Source organism: Peromyscus eremicus, chromosome 7 (assembly GCF_949786415.1).
Source record: "Peromyscus eremicus chromosome 7, PerEre_H2_v1, whole genome shotgun sequence".
NCBI lineage: Eukaryota > Metazoa > Chordata > Mammalia > Rodentia > Cricetidae > Peromyscus > Peromyscus eremicus.
In genome coordinates this window covers 2090281-2113878 of record NC_081422.1, presented here as the reverse complement: position 1 = coordinate 2113878, position 23598 = coordinate 2090281, and the positions used below count along the sequence as shown (strand labels likewise).

General features: G+C 36.7%; 1 protein-coding gene across 2 annotated transcripts in view; it reads left to right on the top strand.

Annotated features, from left to right (window-relative positions):
- The window catches only part of Gria4 (glutamate ionotropic receptor AMPA type subunit 4), a 388873-nt gene that overhangs the window by 324482 nt on the left and 40793 nt on the right, over nucleotides 1-23598 (top strand). Inside the window, exons 11-14 of one of the 2 annotated variants that reach the window (XM_059267271.1) lie at nucleotides 8066-8272; nucleotides 13204-13574; nucleotides 15258-15456; nucleotides 21219-21466. In XM_059267271.1, coding sequence (XP_059123254.1) covers nucleotides 8066-8272; nucleotides 13204-13574; nucleotides 15258-15456; nucleotides 21219-21466 — 1025 coding nt within the window. Of the gene's footprint in view, nucleotides 1-1314; nucleotides 1431-8065; nucleotides 8273-13203; nucleotides 13575-15257; nucleotides 15457-21218; nucleotides 21467-23598 lie in introns of those variants that run through there. The other variant, XM_059267270.1, reaches the window with a different exon arrangement.

Genomic DNA, 23598 nt, shown 5'->3' with positions numbered 1-23598 from the left:
ATGCTTTATAATGTTCCGTCTTATCCACAGGCAAATTTAGCTCCCTAGCTATAGTAAGGGGATACAAGCTGAATCTTAGTAGTGACTTGAGTGCTTTGACCCATCCAAGTCTACCGAGGCTTCGAATAGACCTGTCCCAAGCTTGGACACACTGAGCTCTTTCATTGCCCTTATTTGTGTTACTTTTCATTGCAATGTTTTTCTTGAGGGAAAAAAAGTTGACTCAGATGTTAAAAATTGAGACTGTGAAACTGAAGTTGAAAGTGTTTGAAGTTCTAAGACCCCAGCACTGAACAATGAATGTGAGGAAGTCAAACTCCAGTCAAATCCTAAAAGCATCAGTGGAAATACCTTATTCTTGGTGTTTTCAGGAGCATCAATGAAATAATCATTAGTAGTGTTTAAATGATTGTTTCAGGTCATTGTGGGAGAGTAATCTGTCTTGTCTGTTTTGAGTCACAAGAATGTGAATGTGGATATTTTAATGGTACTTTTTTTTTAATATAGCCAAATGCTTGATAAATTGATTTTGTTTGATATTTGTTTTTTCTGTAAAAAGACATTTCCACCCACCGATTATTTTTCTTATTGACATATACAACTAAATGAACTTCTTGGAATCAAGAAAAATGCGATTATTTCATTTGACCATATCATAAAATTTAAAATGCTCTAAATTTTAAGGCTCCTACTTCAAGGAGTTCTTGTGGAATTGCCTTTTAAATTATAGAATATTCAATATCTATATATGTGTTTGTCTTCTAAAGACAAACATGACTTTTATAGTTGGTGGTAGTCGAAGGAGATCATCAGTTGGTGATTGTTTATACCTTATGTGAGATCCCAGTTCCTCAGCTAACTCTTTCTATAGGCAGAATATGTTATCAGTTATTTATAGAAACTCCTACTTTAAATAAAATGGAAGTCTTTGTGTAAGTTAACTTTTAGCTTACATAATTTCAATTTTTAGTTTTAGGGTTTTAGTAATGTCAAAATATTTCTAAAACTGACACTGAAATCAAAGCATGCAAGTACCAAAAAGAAGCATTTGCCTGTTGCAATCATTTATGCTTGTTTTTGATAACCAGTTAGCAATTTAATGTAATCTGGCAAGCCTTGATTGGGAGTTGATTATTTTAGAATGCAAACCCACCAACAGCAGTGTTTGTATAAATTTTCTGACTTAACTGTGTAATATTTGCATGGGACTTGAAAAGCAGGATATACATATATATGTGCATATATATTTCTTTTCCTTAAAAAAAAGACACAGTAATGGAAATTCATACTTCAGTACAGTCCTCCTCTTTTCAGCCTCTGATGAAGAATCCTATTTTAAGAAATTGACCAAGAAAGACAAGAGTTCCACGCTGTTCGACTGTTCCTAACTAAGGCTCAAGTCTTGTTCTCCTGAGTAGTAAATTTAAGCTTATTTTTCATGTGGGATTCTTCTTGGATAACCAACTCTGGACTACCAGAAAACAGTTATTAAATGTGTGTGTGTGTGTGTGTGTGTGTGTGTGTGTGTGTGTGTGTGACTTTTATGAGCTATTTGAACAAAAGAAGATTTAATCCTCAGTCCTTACCATTCTCAAGAAAATAGATGTTGAAAAAGAATAAACAAATGATTCTGATATGCCCGCTCCTGTATCAAAGAATGAAGTCATTGTACATGATCAGCTCTCTAAGGGTAGATTTCTTCAAAGTAAAACTCTGCATTTATGTGCTTGCTTTCTGAATATATATACAATTGTTTGCTTTAGAATCTTTTGAAATGTTGCCTGTTCTGTGAAATGAATGTATGATGTATTTTAAGGGTGTAATGTAGAGTCTTCTTCCCTTGACCTGTTACAAAAGATGCAACTTGTAATTCCTAGTATCAAATTACAGAATTGATTTCCAAAGCACTGCTAGTCTTCAGGAGCATGATATCAATAACTAAGTTAAAAAAGTGACTGAAAAGAAGTTGTGAACATATATATGTAAAATTCTGTTTGCTTGATAGTGATAATATTTTTGTTATCAAAATAGTGTATGCGAGTAGTATCTGTCTTCCATAGAACTGTCATCTTCATTTAAATCATTCCCTTGATATTTTCAACAGCATAACTGTTCCATAATGCCAAAACAAAACAGAAAATCCTAGACACCCCTTTTAAAGTGTTTATTGACCTTGATTCTGTTCTAAAACATTAGCTTAGGATCTAGGACAAGTCCCTCACCTCAATTACTTGGAAATAAGTATGATTCCCTTTAGCTGATAAGATACTGATAACTGCATGTAATAATCCCCCCATATTCAACTGAATAAACTCAATACAGATGGAGTTGGCTAGAGGTTGTAATGAGTCTGATACAGAGATCTAGATACCAAGCAAGTTAAGAATGAACTCTGGCGAGCACGGGCTTCTCTTCTAAATGGGTGCAGTGTTGCTGAATTCACTGTCTTCTCTGTGTATGCTGTGTTTATATGCTGATATACTGTTGTGATATATGTTTTGTTAAATAAAATTGATTGAGAAATTCAGTTATCTATTCAGAAATACTGACTGAGCGTCTGTTATGTGCCAGGTACAGTGTTAGACCCTGGGGATATGTCAGAAGTGACTCCTACACTCAAAGGAATTTATATTATAGAAAAAACAAATAAGAAAAACATAATTCATGACTACAACAGCTCTCAATCCAAAATAAAATGTGCTATTATTATATTCATGCTGTTGAAATTTATTTTTCTTTGCAAGTATTGTATGTCTATGTCTACAATGGATCTTCGTTTTCAAGATGAATTTACTCTACTTAAACACAACTATGTCAAACGTATTGACTATGACAAAGCTAATCTAAATAGGAAACAATTTGCAATTACACAAACTTTTATCTTTAATTCTTACTGACTAAAAATTAAGTAAAAACCATAATATTCTTGAGATTGGGTACATAGAGATTTCATTTTCTGCAGACAAATAACAACTGCAAACAACCTCAGGAAGCCAAATCTAAACCGTGCAAACTGAAGTCTAGCTGTTGTGATAAAAAACAGTTTCTGCAGACTCAGGAAGAGCAGAGAGTACATTCCCTGTACTCGCAGTACCTTGTTGGCTACAGACTCTGGAGGAAATAAATCCATTCTAGAGAGAACATATTTTACTCTTCAGTGCCTTGCGCTATGAGTTAGTAATGCTCATTGTATGTTACTTAGCTAAGGTGACATTTTATACTATATGACGAATACACAATTCTTTAGGAAATATTTCCATAAAGCCAAGTTTATTCACTATAGCATCAGAATGGTGTTTCAAACATGAACTGATTTTATGTAATCACTCCATCTTCCTTAGTTTACCTTTTTTACAACTTTAAGATACATTTTCTAATTATCAGAGTTATGTAAATATTTTTAGGTATTCTATATAAATACACATGTATAAGAAGCATACATATACCCATAATATATGTATTTGTAGATATAAAATGTAAACAAAAATAGAAATGTATTCATTTTCTTTGCCACACCAAATATTAATTCCCCCTTCCTCCAAAGGGCTTATAGCAACAAAGGTTGTTTAAAAAAAAAAAAAAAAGTTTTGCCAGGCGGTGGTGGCACACTTCTTTAATCCCAGCACTCAGGAGGCAGAGCCAGGCGGATCTTTGTGAGTTCGAGGCCAGCCTGGTCTACAGAGCGAGATCCAGGAAAGGCGCAAAGCTACACAGAGAAAGCCTGTCTTAAAAAAAAAAAAGTTTTGCCTTGAAACTGTGACCCTTAAATTTTTCTTATTTTCTTCTTCTTTTTTTTTCTTGGTTTTTGGTTTTTCAAAACAGGGTTTCTCTGTGTATTCTGAGCTGTCCTCAAATTTGATCTGACCAGGCTGACCTCAAACTCACAGAGATCCACCTCTTTCTGCCTCCAGAGTACTAAAATTAAAGGTGTGTTCAACCACTGTCTAGTCAACTCATTTAGTTCTAAATTCAATAAGAAAGACTTTCATTTTCATTTTCCTTAATTTTGTTCATAGGACTAAATTATCAATTTCTTTTAAGAGTCTTTGGAAAGAAGCAAATGTCCATACAGGAAACATGGGATAAGATTCCAATTTTACTATTTTTCCCATTTCCAATATTTTTTGCAATGATTGTTTATAATGGTGATATTTACAAACTGGTAGTTTTTGTGCTAAGTATCTGGTTTCAAAGGTATTGATTTTGCTAAATTCCAATAATACAAAAATAACACTTCAGTGGGGGGAAATATATTCTGTTGATTATATTAAGTTTAATTGAATTCAGCTTCAAAATCATTTTAATTCATTTATGGCAAAATTTTCATAAGCAAAGCCTAGTGTTGTGGCTTCAGACTGAGATTGGTTCCCTTCCCAAAGTAACTCAGAAAGTGTAGAACACCATCCATTGCAGGAATTGTCTTAATGAACGAATCACTGGGATGAAGTGACACCAGCAGAATCACTTATCGTCCCACAGATCACAGTGGTTGGAGATGAAAAAGCAAGGAGTTGTATTTCTCTCTTCTGATGTTCCCATTGTTAATAACAGATGAACACCGAGGATTCTGTGTGGCTACTTCACAAAGATGTTCCACAAATCCCCCCACCCCAGATACCTCATAGGGTTTATTTTATATTGCATTGAGAGTATTTGGTGTTTTGTTCACCCATAGTAACCCTAAAACTTGATGTAAAACCTCCCCAGTGTACAAAGCTTTAAGAGCTTCCAGCAGATAATTTGTTGCAAAGGAGGCTGAGAGCTAATGATTTGTGACTCGCATGGATTTAATGCAAAAGAAAAGCAGACGGAAACACACTCAGGAACCTGCTAGAGGTTTACAAAATGTCCCCAGCCTTCCTCTACCTTTGCTCTCCCTGTCCCCTAGCATGTAGTAATTTTGTTTTTCTTTTGCTGTATGCATCTGTGAGTCTGAATGTCATCTAGCTGTTAAACAGAATCTTCAGTAAGCTGAACAGTTCTCCAACCTTAGTTGGCATGCTTGGCAGGAAACAAAGACTTGAGAGGAGCAACTGTCCAGAAGGAAATGGGGAAAAAAATGAAAGAGAATCCTAAATAAATACTTGACTCTCACATACATATGCCTGCAACAGACAGATCACCTGTTTACTACGAGTCAGTATTTACTTTCATTTTGAATGTATAAATCATTATATTCTAACATAACTTCTTAGTCATAATGTTCCTAGTTGTAAAATGATGATTGGGAGATCAGTGCAGTTACTGCAAATGAAAACTTTTTAATTTGCTTTGTTTACTCAAAATATCATAAAAATTGCATTGCCTGATGATACAGAAAAATATTTCTTTAATTTTGTCCCCTCTATTATTAAATCATATGAAGTCCCATTTAGTTGCAAGTCTCTTGACAGATGTTGTAAACAACTGCAAGAGTTTCCAGATGTTTCAAAAATAAAAACCTGACTCCCATTTCTGTCACTTGTTAACCAAGTGAAATTAGATATTCACTTAACCTCCTTGACTCTCAGTTTTCCTGTCTGTAAGATGAGACATGCTTACTTCAAGATGCAACACAAAATGTAAATAAAAGTATGTAGCTCAAGAACTAAACATTGTACCTGGCACAAAGGAAACACAAAGTCAGGAAGAGAAATTACTTTTTACAATAAATCTGCTGTTCCTACCACTAGTATCCCTTTACTCTTATCACAAAGAATTTACAATCATCTTGATCACAAGGAGACAAAGGACAAATCATGTCTTGTTTTGTTCTGTTTTGAAGGCCTGTCTTCCAGTAAATTGCCCGGCACAAAGCAGGTGCTTAATAAAGGCTTGATTAAATAATAAACTTACAGCTTTTCATTAAGCAAACTATTTACCAGGTTAGAAGAATTGATTAGATTATGGGCAAACCAAAGAAATGCATACAAAATTAATGCAGTAATGTGCTTACTAGAGGTGTAAAATTCCTCAGTGTTCAAGTACACAAAACACTTTAAACTTTATCTTCAACTTTAGTGCCACTTGAGAGTACTAACATAGCTTGCTCTACTTAAATATTCTAACTGTACACAGATATATCACTTATAATGTTTTACACACTGTTTTATGTGTGTAGTTTTGCTGTTTTCTGTATAATCTTCCATAGTTTAATTAGGCCACTACAAAAAGTTGAAAAGAATTTGTTCATAAAGCTACTAATATTTTATAGTTTAGAAAGTCATCCCTTTCAAGCTATTCATGAATTTGCATGATTGCATTCATAGTTTGAAAAACATGCTAAGCTTTCATACAGACCTCTTTCTGATTAATAAACATTTGTCATGAAAGAAGGGACAAATAATTACCTTAATTTTATAAATGGCAAAATTTGCTTCTTACTCCATTCTAATCTTAAATATCTATCCAGTTCCAAGGATCTGGGTCACACGGACCTGACAACCAAAGGAAGAATTTAAGAAAATAGTATAAAGACCTGTCCTGAATTGTTTCCCACAGTAAAATCATGTGGAGTATCTCCATGAGAAAACACAATTTTAAGGACTTTCCTCATTTTCTTAAGTTTTTAAATTGGGTTCTATGTTTACAAGGTAATTTGAATTAAGTCAGAATTGGTATGGGCCCGTTGGACGCTCTGTAGATCAAGTTGCTTTCTATTCTAGAGCTTCAAATGCAAGTTCAAATTCTTTAGATGACAGTTTTTTTAGAGAAAAGAAAAAAAAACTCTTAGGACAATCCTAAATTAAGGTTAGAGTATAATCTTATACTCTAAGATGTAAGTATATTGTATCAACAATGTTGTGGTTACTACTTTTCATGTGGTTTACAATATAGTTACTACTTTTCTGAAAATGAAACACTGAATATGGCCAGGAGTTACCTCCATACCCTGTTTATGGATAGGTAGTAATAGATCAATCACTCTGGGCTGACTAAACCATCTCTTAAATTAAAGCCTTAAAATACTGTTATTTAAGTGTGTGTGAGAGAGAAAGTGTGTGTTTGTGCGAGTGTGTGTGTGTGTGTGTGTGTGTGTGTGTGTGTGTGAGAGAGAGAGAGAGAGAGAGAGAGAGAGAGAGGAGAGAGAGAGAGAGAGAGAGAGAGAGAGGAGAGCACGTGTGCTTTCAATGAAAACAATTTAGCGATTATTAAACACCGAGAAGCTATTCCAAATGATGAGGATGCTCTCAATACTTCTTGCTCCCATTCTCTGTCTCTTTTGTGTAGAAAACTAAATGGGACTATCAAAGTGTGTGTTCCTTACATGTAGAGGGGAAAGCTTCCAATGGAGATCTATTTCATAATTAACTTACAATTCGTGAAGCACATTTCTTATTTAAAGTCAAAACATGGGACAGCAGGAGCAAAGTGAATTTAACACAAGTAACTAATAATATGTGTCTTGAAGCTATTATCTCTTATTTGAAGAACTGTAGCAAATGCCTTGTCTGAGAAAAACACTTTACTTGACAAACTTGAAAATGGTTTTTTGAAAAAAAAAGGGGGGGAAGGTACAGAACATATGAAATTATACAACCTTGAATAGATTTTTAATACACTATAGTGGCTACTAAATAATTTCTAATTTTATGAACTATTTGGGAAATATTAGTTTCAAGGCTAAAAATGATTACTCTTCTCTAGAAACTTACTAATGGAAGCTGGGCAGTGGTGGTGCACACCTTTAATCTGAGCACTGGAGGCAGAGGCAGGCAGATCTCTGTGAGCTGGAGGCCAGCCTGACCTACAGAGTGAGTTCCAGGACATCCAAGGCTATACAGAGAAAATCTGTCTCAGAAAAAAAAAATCCTAATGTATTTATTTTTTTAAAGTCATAGTACTAGGTACATAACAATCACTCAAAATATTTTTAAATTTTACTTTTATTATTCAATGTAAACCAGTTTAATACAATTCTAAGTATATTTACATATTTATCTCTTATTAATAATTTCTTGCTAAATAAAATCATGTAAAAATAATAAATATATTCTCTTGTCAAAACTTCTAAAACTATAGTTACAGAAATGTTTTTAAAACGTTTTGTAGTTTCTTCTTTACAGTTCTGCTTCTCTCATTGTAGGAATCCCCCTATGTTATGTACAAGAAAAATCACGAAATGTTTGAAGGAAATGACAAGTACGAAGGCTACTGTGTAGATTTGGCATCCGAAATTGCAAAACATATTGGTATCAAGTATAAAATTGCCATTGTCCCTGATGGAAAATATGGAGCGAGAGATGCAGACACTAAAATCTGGAATGGGATGGTGGGAGAGCTTGTGTACGGGGTAAGCAGACTCATTTATGAGGAATTCACTCACATAAGCCTGAAGCTTCTTTGCCCTTGGACATGTATCAATTTTTAAGCATCCGTGACTGTTTTCTAATTTATAGCAATGTTTCACAGTGTATTCATTATATTCAAACACTTCTCTATTTCATTAGAAATGCAAATTCCAATAACAGAACTGATCCTGGTAACTTAAAATAAGAAAAGACATAAAAATTCAGAATACAGTGTCCTCCACATAGCACAGAGACAGGAATGAAAACAAAAGCAACATTCACCTCAGAATGTGAGGTGAACACGCCTTGAACTGGTAGACCACAGACAGTTTCAAAGGTCCATGAGCAATCTGTTACTGGGATTTCCTCCAGTAGAATAAAATTAATGGCTACTTTATCTAATTATGTGTTCCTTGTTATTCATAATTGCTCATAAGTGTCTTTTAACTAATTTCTGATTACCATAGTCTCCAAGTGTCTGAAATATTCAGTAATATTGTGTTTCTTACAATTCTTCCGGCCACAGTAAATATACATTATATACATTTCAGATAATGCACCTTTGCTGTCTGTCAGTCTCTCTCTCTCTCTCTCTCTCTCTCTCTCTCTCTCTCTCTCTCTCTCTCTCTCTCTCTCTTCATTCTAGAATACATAACAAAACACAAAAGCTAGACTGTTTTCCAAAATAGGCCTCTCACACAGCACGCTGTGCCCTTCCCCTGAGCAAGCACATTGGATGTAGAATGCACACATTGATAGCCAAGAGCAATCACAACACAACACAGCAGCCACGTTCTGCCTGAATGAACAAGATCAAGGTCCCTTGTTTTCAGCAGCCACTGTAGTGTCACAATCAAACCCTAGTGATACTATAATATGTTCAAAGTTCTGAGTCCAAACCCGTAGTGCAGTAAGGTTTGTGCATCCAGGAACCAATAAAAGCAATAAATGCATGAACTGAATTATGAAATGTTCTAAACGCTAATTTGTAGTTCATAGATTTCACTTTCAAAGCACACAATATCTCCAGTTAATCCTCAAAAAACCCCTTTGAAATAAGGAATTACATCGAGAGGCATCCTTCTCCAGGAAAAAGTAAACAGACTCAGGATACAGGCAAAGGCCACAAAAGGAATCAAATTCCTGTCTAGAAGTTCAGTGAAATAGTTTCAAAATTCTGCATCTCAGTTTTCTTTCTTTTTATTATTTAAAATAATTTTTAAATTTAAATGCATTTTGATCATATTCTTCCCCTGCCCCAGGTCATTCCACATCCTCTCCCCTTCCTTACTCACTCAAATTTAAGTTCTTTCTCAAAAAACAAACAAAAATCAAACACAACAACAAACCCACCAAAAAAATAATAAATAAAACAACAACACCAAACTATAACCAAATAAAAGCACACAAAAAACTGTGGAGGACAACTAGTCCTGAACAGGAGACCTATCCTGGAGTGGTTGATATACCTAGTGTCACTCTATTGGAGAAAACTGAATCCCCCTCTCCCAGTGGGTATAAATAACAGTTCAGTTGTTAATCTTTACTCTAGTAGCTAGGTTTTCATTATTCCCTCCTTTTATTTTTAAAAAATATAACAAAATAAAAAAAGATAAAACAAAAGTTATTATATTGAAGTTGGACAAGACAAACCAACGGAAAGAAAAAACCCCAAGAGAAGACACACGAGTCAGACACCAACTTGTTCACATACTCAGGAGTCCCTCAAAAACACTAAGAGCTATAATAGCAGACATCCTGGTGCAGACCCCTAAGACCCTGTGCTTGCTGCCTCAGTCTGTGTGTTCATATGAGCTTTGCATGCTCTCCGGGTGTCCTCCATCTCCTCTGGCTCTTAGATTGTTTTGACCTTCTCCTCCATGGGGTTCTCTGAGCTCTGAGGGGAGGAATTTGATTGCATCCTTTTTTTCAAACTATGACACAAGAAATATTTTCCACAGAGTGCAGTATAGTTGGTAAAAATTCAGCCGATATGGAAAAATGGGTCTCATTGTACATAAAGCAACCAGTTTACTATCCAAAAGAAAGACTCACTGAGTGCTTCATTGACTCAAGATGAAGAGGAAATTAAGTTTAAAAAATAATATGTAAAATATATTTTACAACAGGGTTCATTGACAATGTCATATGGGTTTTAAGTTCTGAAGGAGGAATCCCTAAACATTCTGCTCTTAATACTTCAACTTCTAATACTGTAAGCATATTTCAGAAAATGGCATGATCCAAATTGTTAGAAACATAGACTAAATTCCCTTACTCAAAATATGCTAGGTCAGAAGACTTAAATTTTAAATTTTTCATGTTTAATGATATTTTCATATCTATAATGGGAAATATTAGGATGGGGCCCAATTATAAACATGTGGATAGAATTTTCCACTTGCAACTAAATATTTGCCCCTGAAAGCTCTCAGATTTTGGAGCATTCCAGATTACTAAGTATATCACTACTTAACTATAGATGGTCTGACCTACCTGAGAATTTTCTGGGATATCTGTTTCATGTCTCTCCTGTAGAGCTCCTGTCCTGCTTATATCATCCCTCCACAAGTGTAGTGACCATATTTTATTTGGGAGAAATTGCTTAAATAATTTTTAAAAATGATACAAGAGATCATAAACAACACACATGTCAGAGTAACAGAAAGTCCCAAAAGTATGCAATTCTCAGATAGCAGAGAGATAACATGAGGATCTTAATAACAACACACTGTTTCTTCAGCAGATCTGCAGATATTTGAAGACACCAATCTCCATCTCTTGATTTGTCCAAGTTGTCCCAAAGGAATTGTCTTCATGTCTCTAACAGGTTCCACAGGCTACATTTTACTGTGGCTTGTACAATCTGTGCTTGATTCTCAATTTCTTTTCTTTCTTTCTTATTCTTAACACATATTCAAATGCCTAGTTTGCAAAGTTTGAGGTAAAACATAGTCATTTTCTCCTAAACAAAGCCTATTAGAGAGTAAAATGACAAGCTATGGACCCATTATCTTTAGTTTACTCTTTGATAACTGCTATTGTAATTGTTACACATTGATTACCTTGCATCACTTACATAGAGAGCTAACATACCACCACACAGGGACCTGACTTACATTAACACTCCCTGAATCTCTCCTCTCTCTCTCTCTCTCTTTCTCTCTCTCTCTCTCTCTCTCTCTCTCTCTCTCTCTCTCTCTCTCTCTCTCTCTCTCCCTCCCTCCCTCCCTCCCTCCCTCCCTCCCTCTCTCTGTCCCTCCCTCCCTCCCTCCCTTTCTCCCTTTCTCCCTCCCTCCATCCCTCTCTCTCTCCCTCCCTCCCTCTCTCCCTCTCTCTCTCTCCCTCCCTCTCTCTCTGAGCATGTATGTGTGTGCCAATGTGTATGTATTTGATTATGAGGAAGGAATAAAGGACATTCCATGGTTCACTTAACACCAGATTACCTGTGTTATGAGTGAGTGGTGGAGTGAAGGAGCGAAAAAGTGATTTCTTATTGTCACTCCAATGGTGTTTAAGAATAAAAATCTTATCTAACTCCAATGGAAGCATCTCATACACTCCATTCTATGAATCAATGAAAGGTAATGAGACAAGGCACATACAACCCCAGTGTGAACATACAGTGTGCACATATATCCTCACCGTTGTGCTGAGCTGTGATCATTATGCCAAACCAGGAGCCTGAAGCTAAGTAGCAGTGAATTTAAGAGTGGTTGTCTCTAAATAAATCTAAAAAAAATAAAAATAAAAATGTCAGTGGTTAAGGCACCTGATGCTTTTGCAGAAAGAGTTCAGTATGGCAGTCGGTTTCTAGCATTATTATTGGCAGCCCATAGCCTTCTGTAACTAGCTCCGGGGGACCCAACGCCCTCTTCTGGCCTCTGTTGGAACCTGCCCACATGTGCACACACACATATATCAAAATAAATAAATCTTTTAAAAAGTGATAGCCTCTCGGAAAGGTGATGTCTAAATGTGACTGAGCCTATTTTGATGAGAACTATTTTCCTTTAAAGTAAATAAAACTATATTTTAATGTCATTCAGACCACAGTTCAGTTTTTATGGCACAATTTATATAATTCCCGTCTAGATGTTTGCCGGACTCAAGTTTTACAGCTGCCACAGTGTGGAGAACTCAGTCTCAGTTCTGACAAGCAGCAGGAAATGGGCCACGTAAAATACTTCATCAACATCAGATAAAGAATCCGTCAGCACATGCTCACTAATGTCCAGTTAAGGGTTTAGTAGATAATTACAGTCACTTGTTAAGGTAAACAGGCAAAAACACAGTCCCATTTTAGAGATGCAGGAAAAAAATAACTCAGGGTCACCAAACAATGGAAAGGTGTCTTGTGATTTTGATATCTAAGAATTAAAGCTACTGTGTTCTAAAATTTTGTTTTAAAAGAATATTGGAAAGAGAAAAACAAAGAATGTGTATCACGAGAGGCAAATGCCAATTTCCAGATTTTTGTGTGTGACCTGAGCTGGAATATGTTGTCATTTAAGAACAGGGGGGTTTGATGAAGCAAACACTGATCAGGCAGTACCCATGACAGTATTTGTTCAGGTGGGCATGGCAGCACAGGTATGTAATCCCGGCACTGGGAAAGCTGAGGGTCATGAATCCATGGCCAGCTAAACTACATATTGGGATTCTGTAAAAAAAAAAAAAAAAAAAAAAAAAAAAAAAAAAAAAAAAAAAAAACTTTGTCAATTAAAAAGGTTCTATGTAACTCAAGTAATAGCTAATGAAACCAAACCACTACATGTTTTATTAGCCTATAATTGGAATGTATCACTGTTGGCACCCAAAATGCTTTTTAAAAAAAATGAATGCATGACTGGTAAACTTTGCTGATCACTCCACTGATAACTGCCTCATGGAATTCACTAACGTGTGTTTCCACATTTCTTTTCTCTTATAGAAAGCAGAGATTGCTATTGCACCTCTGACAATCACTTTGGTACGCGAGGAGGTCATCGACTTCTCTAAGCCTTTCATGAGTTTAGGCATCTCTATCATGATCAAAAAGCCTCAGAAATCTAAACCAGGAGTGTTCTCCTTCTTAGACCCTCTGGCCTATGAGATCTGGATGTGTATAGTGTTTGCATACATTGGTGTCAGTGTGGTCTTGTTCCTAGTCAGTAGGTTTAGTCCGTACGAGTGGCACACTGAAGAGCCCGAGGATGGAAAGGAAGGTCCCAGCGACCAGCCTCCCAATGAGTTCGGCATCTTTAACAGCCTCTGGTTTTCCCTGGGTGCCTTCATGCAACAAGGATGTGACATTTCACCCAGGTTAGTGTCAAAACTGGCACTCTTGTCCAGTTCTCAGAGATCCTAAATGTTCTCCACAGTTTCTCTCTGTCTTCCTCTCCAGGAGTCAGAACATTATCTGAAATGCAGGAAAAATTGCAATTCTCCCATAATCGTATTTTATAACTAACTTCTTCCAAGCTACCACAAAACATAGATGCATCATAAAAAGTAACTACCTCACCAGAAAAGTAATTATGTAATCTACTGTCACTCCCCAGAATTATTTGTAATAGTATTCGTTCAGTGGCTTGACAGGTGTTAACCAAATCTAAACTGTAGAATAACACCCATTTTATGGTCTCTCATCGAAAACTGTTGCTGTGGCTGTTATTGTGAATCATCATCAAAAATTAACATTGAACTTAACTCACGTATCTTAAGGGAAATCTCCGCTCTGGGTTTTCTGAAAATGTGAATGGGTGTGTTTTGTAGTAGACATATATGTTTTTTCATAAAGCACATAAGGAGGCTGAGCATCAGGGGACGATTTGGCCATGTAAGCGCTATGCTAATTTTATAGCTGTTTCTACAATGGGGCATCCTGATTTACTTTCTTTCTTGCCACACTGTTAATGCAATACCCAAACTCCAGCTTGCTACATGAAAAATGCTTGATTTCTCCCACAGAATAACTAAAAGAATAAGAAGCAAAATGTTGGATTTTATATATTTGAACAAAAATATATGTTTAGAAATATGTGTGCCCTAAAGGAGGCCAAAAATCTGAAATTCATTAGAGGCAGGAAATGGCAAAATCTGCTTAAATTTCAATAACAGGATTCAGAGGCAAGAAGGAAGGATCAAAGCACACCAAGATTTTTTGAAGTGAAGGTTAAGCCAATACTAGTTAAAACCAGCAGATGCCACATTTTAAATCACAAAAGATCTAATTTAAATTAGCAAAGAGAGCAAGGGGGTAGAAGAACCACAGGAAATTTCAAATTTTGTTTCACAAATGGTAAAAATGAGTGAAATTAATTATGAACACTCTTCCCTGTATTTTTTTAAATTTATCTTATTTTAACTTTCCTTCTGTTAGTTACACTCATCTCCACAGCCTAAGTCGACATTGCTATGTCAGCATAAAATATAATTTTAGGATATCTGCTCAGGTCAAAGTAAGGTCTCTTGGGGCTGAATCTTCCAATCTCGCTTAGTCCAGCCTCATTCTGACCCCCATGGCATCCTGAAGAGCTCTGATGGGCTCTCCCTCAGTCTCTGAAAGGTGTCTATCATTGTGCAGAAAAATCTAAACTCTATCTCCTGCAGCATGAAGAGAGGCTAAAACATTGCCAACTAAACCAGAATACCGTGTTGTCTTTTATCAACAGCTGTATCCTACTTCAGAGATGCTGAACCATCAGAGAGGGTACTGAGGACATTATGCAGATTCCCCTTTGCTGCCTATCAGAAAGGACAGTTCCACATTTCTGCCAATAAAATAACAAATTCATTTGCCATGTCTTCAGTGACACTTAATTTTAGCAATAATGTAAAAGACATCATTGTGCATCAATGTAAGCCTCATTCTTTAGTAGACTAACAGAATATAAGACAATATTTGAGATTGTAACTTTTAAATATGATTGGGAATTCATGACATTTCTTTCTTCTCTCTGTGGTTTAGAAGGAGAAAAACTGTATGATCTTATCCATGTTTAGATCCCTGTCAGGTCGAATTGTTGGAGGTGTCTGGTGGTTCTTCACGCTCATTATTATATCATCTTACACTGCTAATCTGGCTGCTTTCCTGACTGTGGAGAGAATGGTCTCCCCCATAGAAAGTGCAGAAGACCTGGCCAAACAAACAGAAATTGCATACGGAACACTGGATTCCGGGTCAACAAAAGAATTCTTCCGAGTAAGTCACAGGAACCTTCATAATTCTGAGTTCTAGGCAATGTTTGCAACACTTATATCATGACCTTAGCTAGTGTGGATTGGACCACACAATGGCAACAGATGACTTTACTATTCAGTGTGTCTTTTGGGGGTTTTATTATTGTAATTTTAACTTGCCAAGGGTGCACACTACAAAAGAAAGAGGCTTTAAGAAATAACAATAGTAAAAAGGTAACTAAAGTCACTTTATAATCTGACTTACCCAACATTCAGTGTTACTAGCTCTCTGATCATTTTACTCCAGGCAAGATTAGAATTGTATCTATTTTGAGGCCAAGAATATAAAAATAGAAAGCAAACCTTTCTTTTAAAGAAAGACTGCATTTAACTTGCTGTATCTGACACCCAAAACCTCAGTGGCAGACTCTTTATGAGCTGAATCTCTCTGTAATCTATTCCAAAGCTGTAGTTTTCAAAGCAAAAGGTTTGCTTCCTTACAAAATTCTACTGGCAAGAAATGTACCTACTTAATAATCATTCTGGAGACCTCTATAACAATGGCTCTGGGGACCTCTGTAAGATTGTATGGAGTTTAGATTTGGTGACTTTTGTTTGGCAGTAAAATGTTTCAAACTGATACAACTGTGTCACACGTGGATGAGGCTTCTTTGGCTTTCTGTCACTGAAGCATGGGTGTTTGTCTTAGTCTGTTCTGTTATTTTTTTCAGTTGTTCCATTGGGCTTAAACTGTTTTTAACCACTTTAATTTTTTTTTTTTGGAGACAGTGTTTCTCTGTGTAACAGCTCTAGCTGTCCTAGAAGTAGCTTTCTAGACTAGGCTGGCCTTGAACTCAGACATCTGCCTGTCTCTGCCTCCTGAGTGCTGGGATTAAAGGCATGAGCCATTACCACCTGGCTGTAGCTAGAATTTTCCTACCTGGCCCACAGTCAGGACAAATCTGTCATCCGCCAGTCCTACAGCCACTCAGACCCAACCAAGTAAACACAGAGACTTATATTGTTTACAAACTGTATGGCCGTGGCAGGCTTCTTGCTAACTGTTCTTATATCTTAAATTAATCCATTTCTATAAATCTATATCTTGCCACGTAGCTCGTGGCTTACCGGCATCTTCACATGCTTCTCGTCATGGCAGCGGCTGGCAGTATCTGCTCCCACCTCCTGTTCTCTCAATTCTCCTCTCTGTTAGTCCCACCTATACTTCCTGCCTGGCCACTGGCCAATCAGTGTTTTATTTATTGACCAATCAGAGCATTTGACATACAGACCATTCCACAGCACCTGGCTAGTTTTTTTTATTTGTTTGTTTGTTTTATTTTTTGTTGTGTTGCTTTTAAGTTAACAAATTAAGTACTCTAGTTCTGGGATTTCATTCATACATGTCATTATGCTTTGCTCTTATCTGTGCCTCTCTCTCCCGTACCGTCTTCCTCATGTCTGCCGATGTTTCCTTCCTATTGGTCCTCTCCTACCTCAAAATGTCCCTTCTTTTCTTTGAGTTCCCTTCTAATTTGGTTTTTCCTAGGTATACAATACCTACTTATCAATTTGCACAGATATTGCCAGCTTATTTTGTGAATTTGGGGCCAAAATATTAAAAGGTAGCCAACATGACATTTTCATAGATATTGAAGTAAATGATAATGATTTGTTTTGTATTTAATATCAATTATTTGAAGACAAGAGGTGGTAAATTATTTGGAATGTAAGAGGTGTTTCACTATTTTCTAATCTTTCTATTTGGAAGCTATGATAGCTTATATTCTGGACTTTTAAGGGTCATCTGAGAGAGTGACATATATAATCTTCTCAGTACCTTGAAAATAAACACAACCAAATGTGATGTTCTGTGTGCCAGCTTTAAATTTACTTGACATTTTTTAGATAACTTTTAAGAAGGGAATTTTCATTTTCATTTTGATTATATAGTATCACAAATATTTACACAAATCTAAATCAACAACAAATCATTCAAAGCTTGATGAAATAAACCAAACAATAAATATTGTGCTTAGTGTTGAGTATTAGCCATAAATATTGATTAAAATTTCAAATGATCTAAAAATATTTGTGAATTTTTCTGAATGACTAAGTAAATGTCATGTTAGTAGACTTTATTAACAATATTGTCCAGATAAAGTTACTTAGTCAAGCCTTCTCTTAACTTACTAAAGAGGTTAGTAACATTTCCTGATGTTGCCTGGAAACCTTTCTGTATCAGAATAAAATGCTGTCACTCAGTGTCTTCCATTGAGAAGTGATGAATGATGCTCATTAGATGACAAAATTGCAGGCTCATCACCTTGTCTTGAGTAATGAAGGGGAAAAGACCTGTCATGTCAATACCTTGAAAAAACAAACAAACAATAACTCACTATAAAGCTCTTTAGCAGCCAACACAGTGCAAATGTTGACTTCTTAATCTTTACAAAGTTTTGTTTTTTCCTGCTCAAATTCTGAAAACTGGTAAGGTAGATAAGAGACTATATCAATAAGACATGTGAAAACAAGGAAAGCTGCTTCCGTAGTTTAAATCTTCCCATATAAGCTTGATCCCCATCAAGCCTCTAATTCTTTCTCTCTTGTCCAACTTCAGTTTTAAAATGGGAAGATTTTTATATGTTTGGGTATTTATCTTTACAGAACACTCCAAACACTAATGGGATAACCAAGTAATTTTCACAGGCAGAACAATTTCAAGAATGTGTGCATTTGGGTTTTTGATAAAAACAACATTCGTTTTCTACCCTATTTGCTTCCCTCCCTACATTCCCATTCATGGTGACCTGGTTTATATAAACCATTTGTCTGATGAGCAGAAGAAACAGAACTTGAAAGGTATTTTTATACTTGTCAGAAATGCTTTCTTGTAGGTACATGGTGATGGCACATGGCAGTTCCACTCAGCTCCTCAGGCAGTGAGTGGCCCATAGGCAGCACTGTACAAGAAAGCACTTCTGTTTTCTACTGCAAAAACACCTTGGGTTATTCATGGGTGGAAATTAAATATGCATTTGCCTTGGCTTCACCCCATTATGAAACTCCCTATACTTGGGGTTCTGCATACCTTGTTAAGCTTTCAGAAGCATCCTACATGTCAGTCATGGCAGCAATGCCATCCAAGCCCATTTACTGTATCTGACTCAGACACACTGATTTGCACTTCAACACAAATTGAAATCTTGTGCCTATTTCAGTCATCAGCAAGATGGAAGAATAAGTTAGGTAGACTACTAGCTCAGGCTTTAGAATATTATCAAAAAGACATGGATGAGATGTCCCCAGAACACAGGCCCTGCTACCTGCACCACCAGCAGGGGAAAAGTAACTAAATATTCATTAGAATGCATGATATGCATTTTCTATTAAATGCAGGTATGTACAAATACTTCATATGTGAGGAATGACAGTAGCATTATTAAAACTCCAAGGATTGTTTGAACTAATACATTAATGCTTTAAACCATTGACTTCTTGGACATTATTGCACAATAACAATGAAACAAGCAGATCTGACATTTCTAATTTTTAAAAAATGACTTTATATGTTCTGTATTTATTACCTTGGCCATATCTACTTCTTGTGCCTTATTTTTAAGTAGATTCCACAGGTGAAAGATTTAGGGATGTAAAATGTCTGTGACAATTGTGTTTATTAGCTTGCTGAGTCTGCAGAATGTCCCTTATTTCAGCCCATCTCTTCAAATTTGTAAATATTTGCTTGCCCTCACGCATCAACAAACACACTTTCAGCCCAGGTAAGCATGCACAGGGCTATTATTTCTAGATTTATGCTTTTGACTCCCCTCATACTTTGAGTGTGATGTGTGTGTGTGTGTGTGTGTGTGTGTGTGTGAGAGAGAGAGAGAGAGAGAGAGAGAGAGAGAGAGAGAGAGAGAGGAGAGAGAGAGAGAGAGAGAGAGAGAGAGAGAGAGAGAGAGAGAGATCTTGTCCAAGTCAGTCCACTTTCAGCCAAAGTAAACATTTCTATACCTTGCCACAGAGACAAGACAGACCCAGCATTTCCCATGAGCATGCTTTCATCTGACCTCTGACCTCTTCCCACTGAGTCTGCTTGTTGGTGGTTGTTTTTCACTCTTTGGGCTCTTTACTCTTTTAGCTCTTTGGGGGGGGGGGGGCGCTGCCACATAGCTCCCAAATAAATCACACACAGAGGCTTATTCTTAAATTATAAATGCCTGGCCTTAGCTTGGCTTATTACTTGCTAGCTTTTCTTAACTTAAATTATCCCATCTACCTTTTGTCTCTGGGCTTTTTCTTTTGCTTACTTCTATATACCTTACTTTCCCTCTTATCTGTGGCTGGCTGGCCCCTAACATCCTCTTCTCCTTGTTCTCTTGCTCCTTTTTTTTCTTCTCTATTTTTCTCTGCCCGCCAACCCCACCTATTGTTTCTCCTGCCCTGCTATTGGCCATTCAGCTCTTTATTAGAACAATATGGTGTTTTAGACAGGCACAGTATCACAGCTTCACAGAGTTAAACAAATGCAACATAAAAGAATGCAACACACTTTTGCATCATTAAACAAATGTTCCACAGCATAAACAAATGTAACATGCCTTAAAATAATGTTCTACAACATCTGCCCTTCAAAACTTCTGCTTGGACCTCCTTAAAGTTATCACAGACACTGTATGAATTCATCGTTTTTTCTGAATTTTAAAGAAAATGAATGTAGCAATAACAAGTGGATTTTCAGGGTTGAGTGGATCGATGGTTATATTCCTCAGAACCTACCTAGATGGTAGTCAACCTGAAACTCCAGTCTCCGGGAAGATGGAGACAGGAGATCGCCTAGAGCAAACTGGCTAACAAGACTGGTTTTGACTGAGACACCCTGCCTCAACGAATAAAGCAGAGAAACAAGGATGAGTCCCACTGTCAATCTCATGCTGCCGCATGCGCTCTCACACACACACACACACACACACACACACACACACACACACACACACTAATAATAATTAACTAAAATTTAAATATAAAATCCAAAAAGACAAGTAAATTAAATAGTGAGGGTAATAAAAGTAAATAAAAGTAATTTTTAAAAATAAATAAGCTTCTTGGCCAGAGTCATGTAGTTAGAATGATACCAAAATGAAGTATGAAAACAGAAGTAACTCTCTTTAAAGACCAGTGTGTTGTCCTATTTGTTGATTTTGTCAGATTCAGTCTCAAGTTGTCGGAGTCATCTGGAGCTTGGATATTGTTCAATGGGTACTCAGTCCGTAAACTCTAGCACTTATCTTCTGTCTCTTTAATATCAAGGGCTGAGTTGATGTGAACTGAACTTTGGAGGCATGAAAATATTATATATAAAAATAAAATGGCTCTACTATAGCTCAAATGTAGAGCTGAGAAGCATTTTATAGAAGCAACAATCAAGTTTGAACTGGGCCTTCTTAACCTCATCAGGAGTATGATAGAACATGGGGTTTTAAATGTTCAATGCTTTTCAGGGCCTTCCACCTTTAATAACAGCGACAACAACAACAATATCCAGTAGAACAGTAGAGTGTCATAATTATTAGGACAAATGGTCCACCCTTTTTTTAGTCATCACTATAAATGTCTGGCACTTGGTTGATTTCCTAAAAGAATTGTAAAAGTTAAACTTCTGAAGAGTTAAGTCTCTGATAATGGGATGACACTAAAAGACTTACCATAACCTCTCTTTTTTCTATATTAACATGCTGTTTCCTTCTTTCCTGTATTTAATTTTCTTTGCATTTCCTCCAGAGATCAAAAATAGCAGTGTATGAAAAGATGTGGACCTACATGCGATCAGCAGAGCCGTCTGTGTTCACTAGGACTACAGCTGAGGGCGTGGCTCGTGTCCGCAAGTCCAAGGGCAAATTTGCCTTTCTCCTGGAGTCCACGATGAATGAATACATTGAGCAGCGAAAGCCCTGTGACACAATGAAAGTGGGAGGAAACCTGGATTCCAAAGGCTATGGTGTAGCAACGCCCAAGGGTTCCTCATTAAGGTGGGTGGAATAGTATAACAATAGATCATGCATTGTTATAGTATTCCACCTTCCCTGATGTCCCTGAAAGAATTATTTTACTTTGTGTGTGAATATAGTATGTTTGTTGGTTTTTTTTTCCTTTTCTCCATTTCATACTTTTGATCAACAGTCAGGCAAAAGCAATTTTTTTATTTTGATTCTAAAATGATCATAGTTGACATTGATCTGACAAGGCCATATAAAAACCAACGTGGTTGAACACTAGCTGCTTGCAGTGGGCCTAAATCATGGGTGTTTTATTTTTTCTAGATCTCATCAACTTTCTCTGTTGTTTTGCCCACCAAAATTGATGCTGCCTGCTGCCACTGTGTCAGTAGTGATTCTGCATTTTATCGTTCTCTTTAAACATTATTCCAGACTTTCAGTCAGAAGAAATCCACTTCTTTCCAACAGAGAGATTTCCTTTTTCCATTTCAGTGTTTTGTTTAGTATGGCATCATTCTATTTCAGACTATGGTGAGGTTGTACTGACTGTTTGAAATCATGACCACTTTTAAAACCAACAAGACCTAGATGGAAGAGTAGGCTCTGGCTTTATGGTGCTTACTCAGGTCACACTCCCATATATTTTAAAGGGAGTGTGGTATAAGTAAGATCTGTAAAGTTAGAACAAGTATGCCTCAAAAATGTTTGTAGATAGACTTTGCCAAGGGGCTCATAGAAAAAGCATTACCTGTATGGGTTAAAAAGGAGACTTTCACTCTTACAAAAATACTGGTCAAGTCTGCCCTTTGCATCCTTTCGGTTCTCAACATAGAAAATTCATGTTTACACCTAGGAAGCAGAATTTCCTATTTTCCTTAAGTAATAAAGGCTGCTTTGAACCTACTGGTGCTAGAGCCCACTGCAAGTGATAACTGACAAATCACTCTGGTCTCAGTACTGCTTAGGAGAGAAGCACAAAGTACAGATTCAAGAGGAAATCACAGGCCTTGCTAAAGGGCTTAACCAAGAACCTGTCTTGAGAAGTGATGTCTCTGGTAAGCCACTGAAAACTGAAGGTAATGAGAATTGTATATTGCCCAGCCACAATGAAAGCAATGCCAATGTCCTGTTGTTGTTTTCATTGGCTCCAGAAAGGGAACTTCAATGAACTTGGGTGTGCTGGGCTTGGGGGAGGGTTGAGATATCTATTTTAAAAACAAATATGGGTACTGGGAAGGGTTATGTTAACGCAATATAGTGTGTTGGGGAGGATATTCTGTGAATGGGAAACTTTTTAAAGGAAATATTTACAAAAAGTAGTCAGTAAAGACAAATTTGAGTACAGATTCTGGCAGCTCTGAACTCTGGTTTATTTGAACAAATATCCCATATAAAACTAGAGAAATAATCAGGGAAACACCACACTAATAAATTACCCCTGACACGACCCTAACTAAAAAGATCTCAGCCACTTAGAAACTTACACTGCCACCAGGGTGTTTAGACTTTGTTGACATATCTTGTACAATGTGTTACAAAAAGCACATAATTACTATTAAGTTGAGTATCAGATAAACTTCTGTTAAGGTAGCAGTACAAAAACACTTTAATGTAAATAACTTACAAGAACTAGAAGGGTGAAAGCAACTATGGTTGATGCATAGATCCATGGTCAAGCTACAGGTTATATTCCCTGTCTGACTCTTTTAATTAATTCTCCAGGGATATAACTGCCTTTTCCCCTGTCTGTGTCTTCTGATGAAGTCAAGCTTCAGGGACTGAATTTGGCCCTAAGATACAGTGTGTCTGCCTCCCATTGATGGCTAGAGAGTTTCCTCTTAAATGTGCCACTTTGTCAAATCGACACTACAGGCATTGTTTGGGGCGACGCCGAAGGGCTTCATCTGTCTAGAACTGTATAATAATGAGTGATTGGCTTCCCCCTCTTTTCCTGTCCTTGCTAGATCTTGTTAATGAGGCAATTGTTAAACTCAGCTTCCTGGATGAGGAGTTTGTTTATGCATTTTGTTTTCTGTATGCCACAGTTTCCTGAGCAAGCTGGCCCCTGCATGCCAAATCCACAGTCATTTTGTCCATGTCTTTGAGAGCTCTGGAAGGGCACTGAAGGCTAAAAAGCATTCACCTTTGCACTGTCTTCAGTCCCC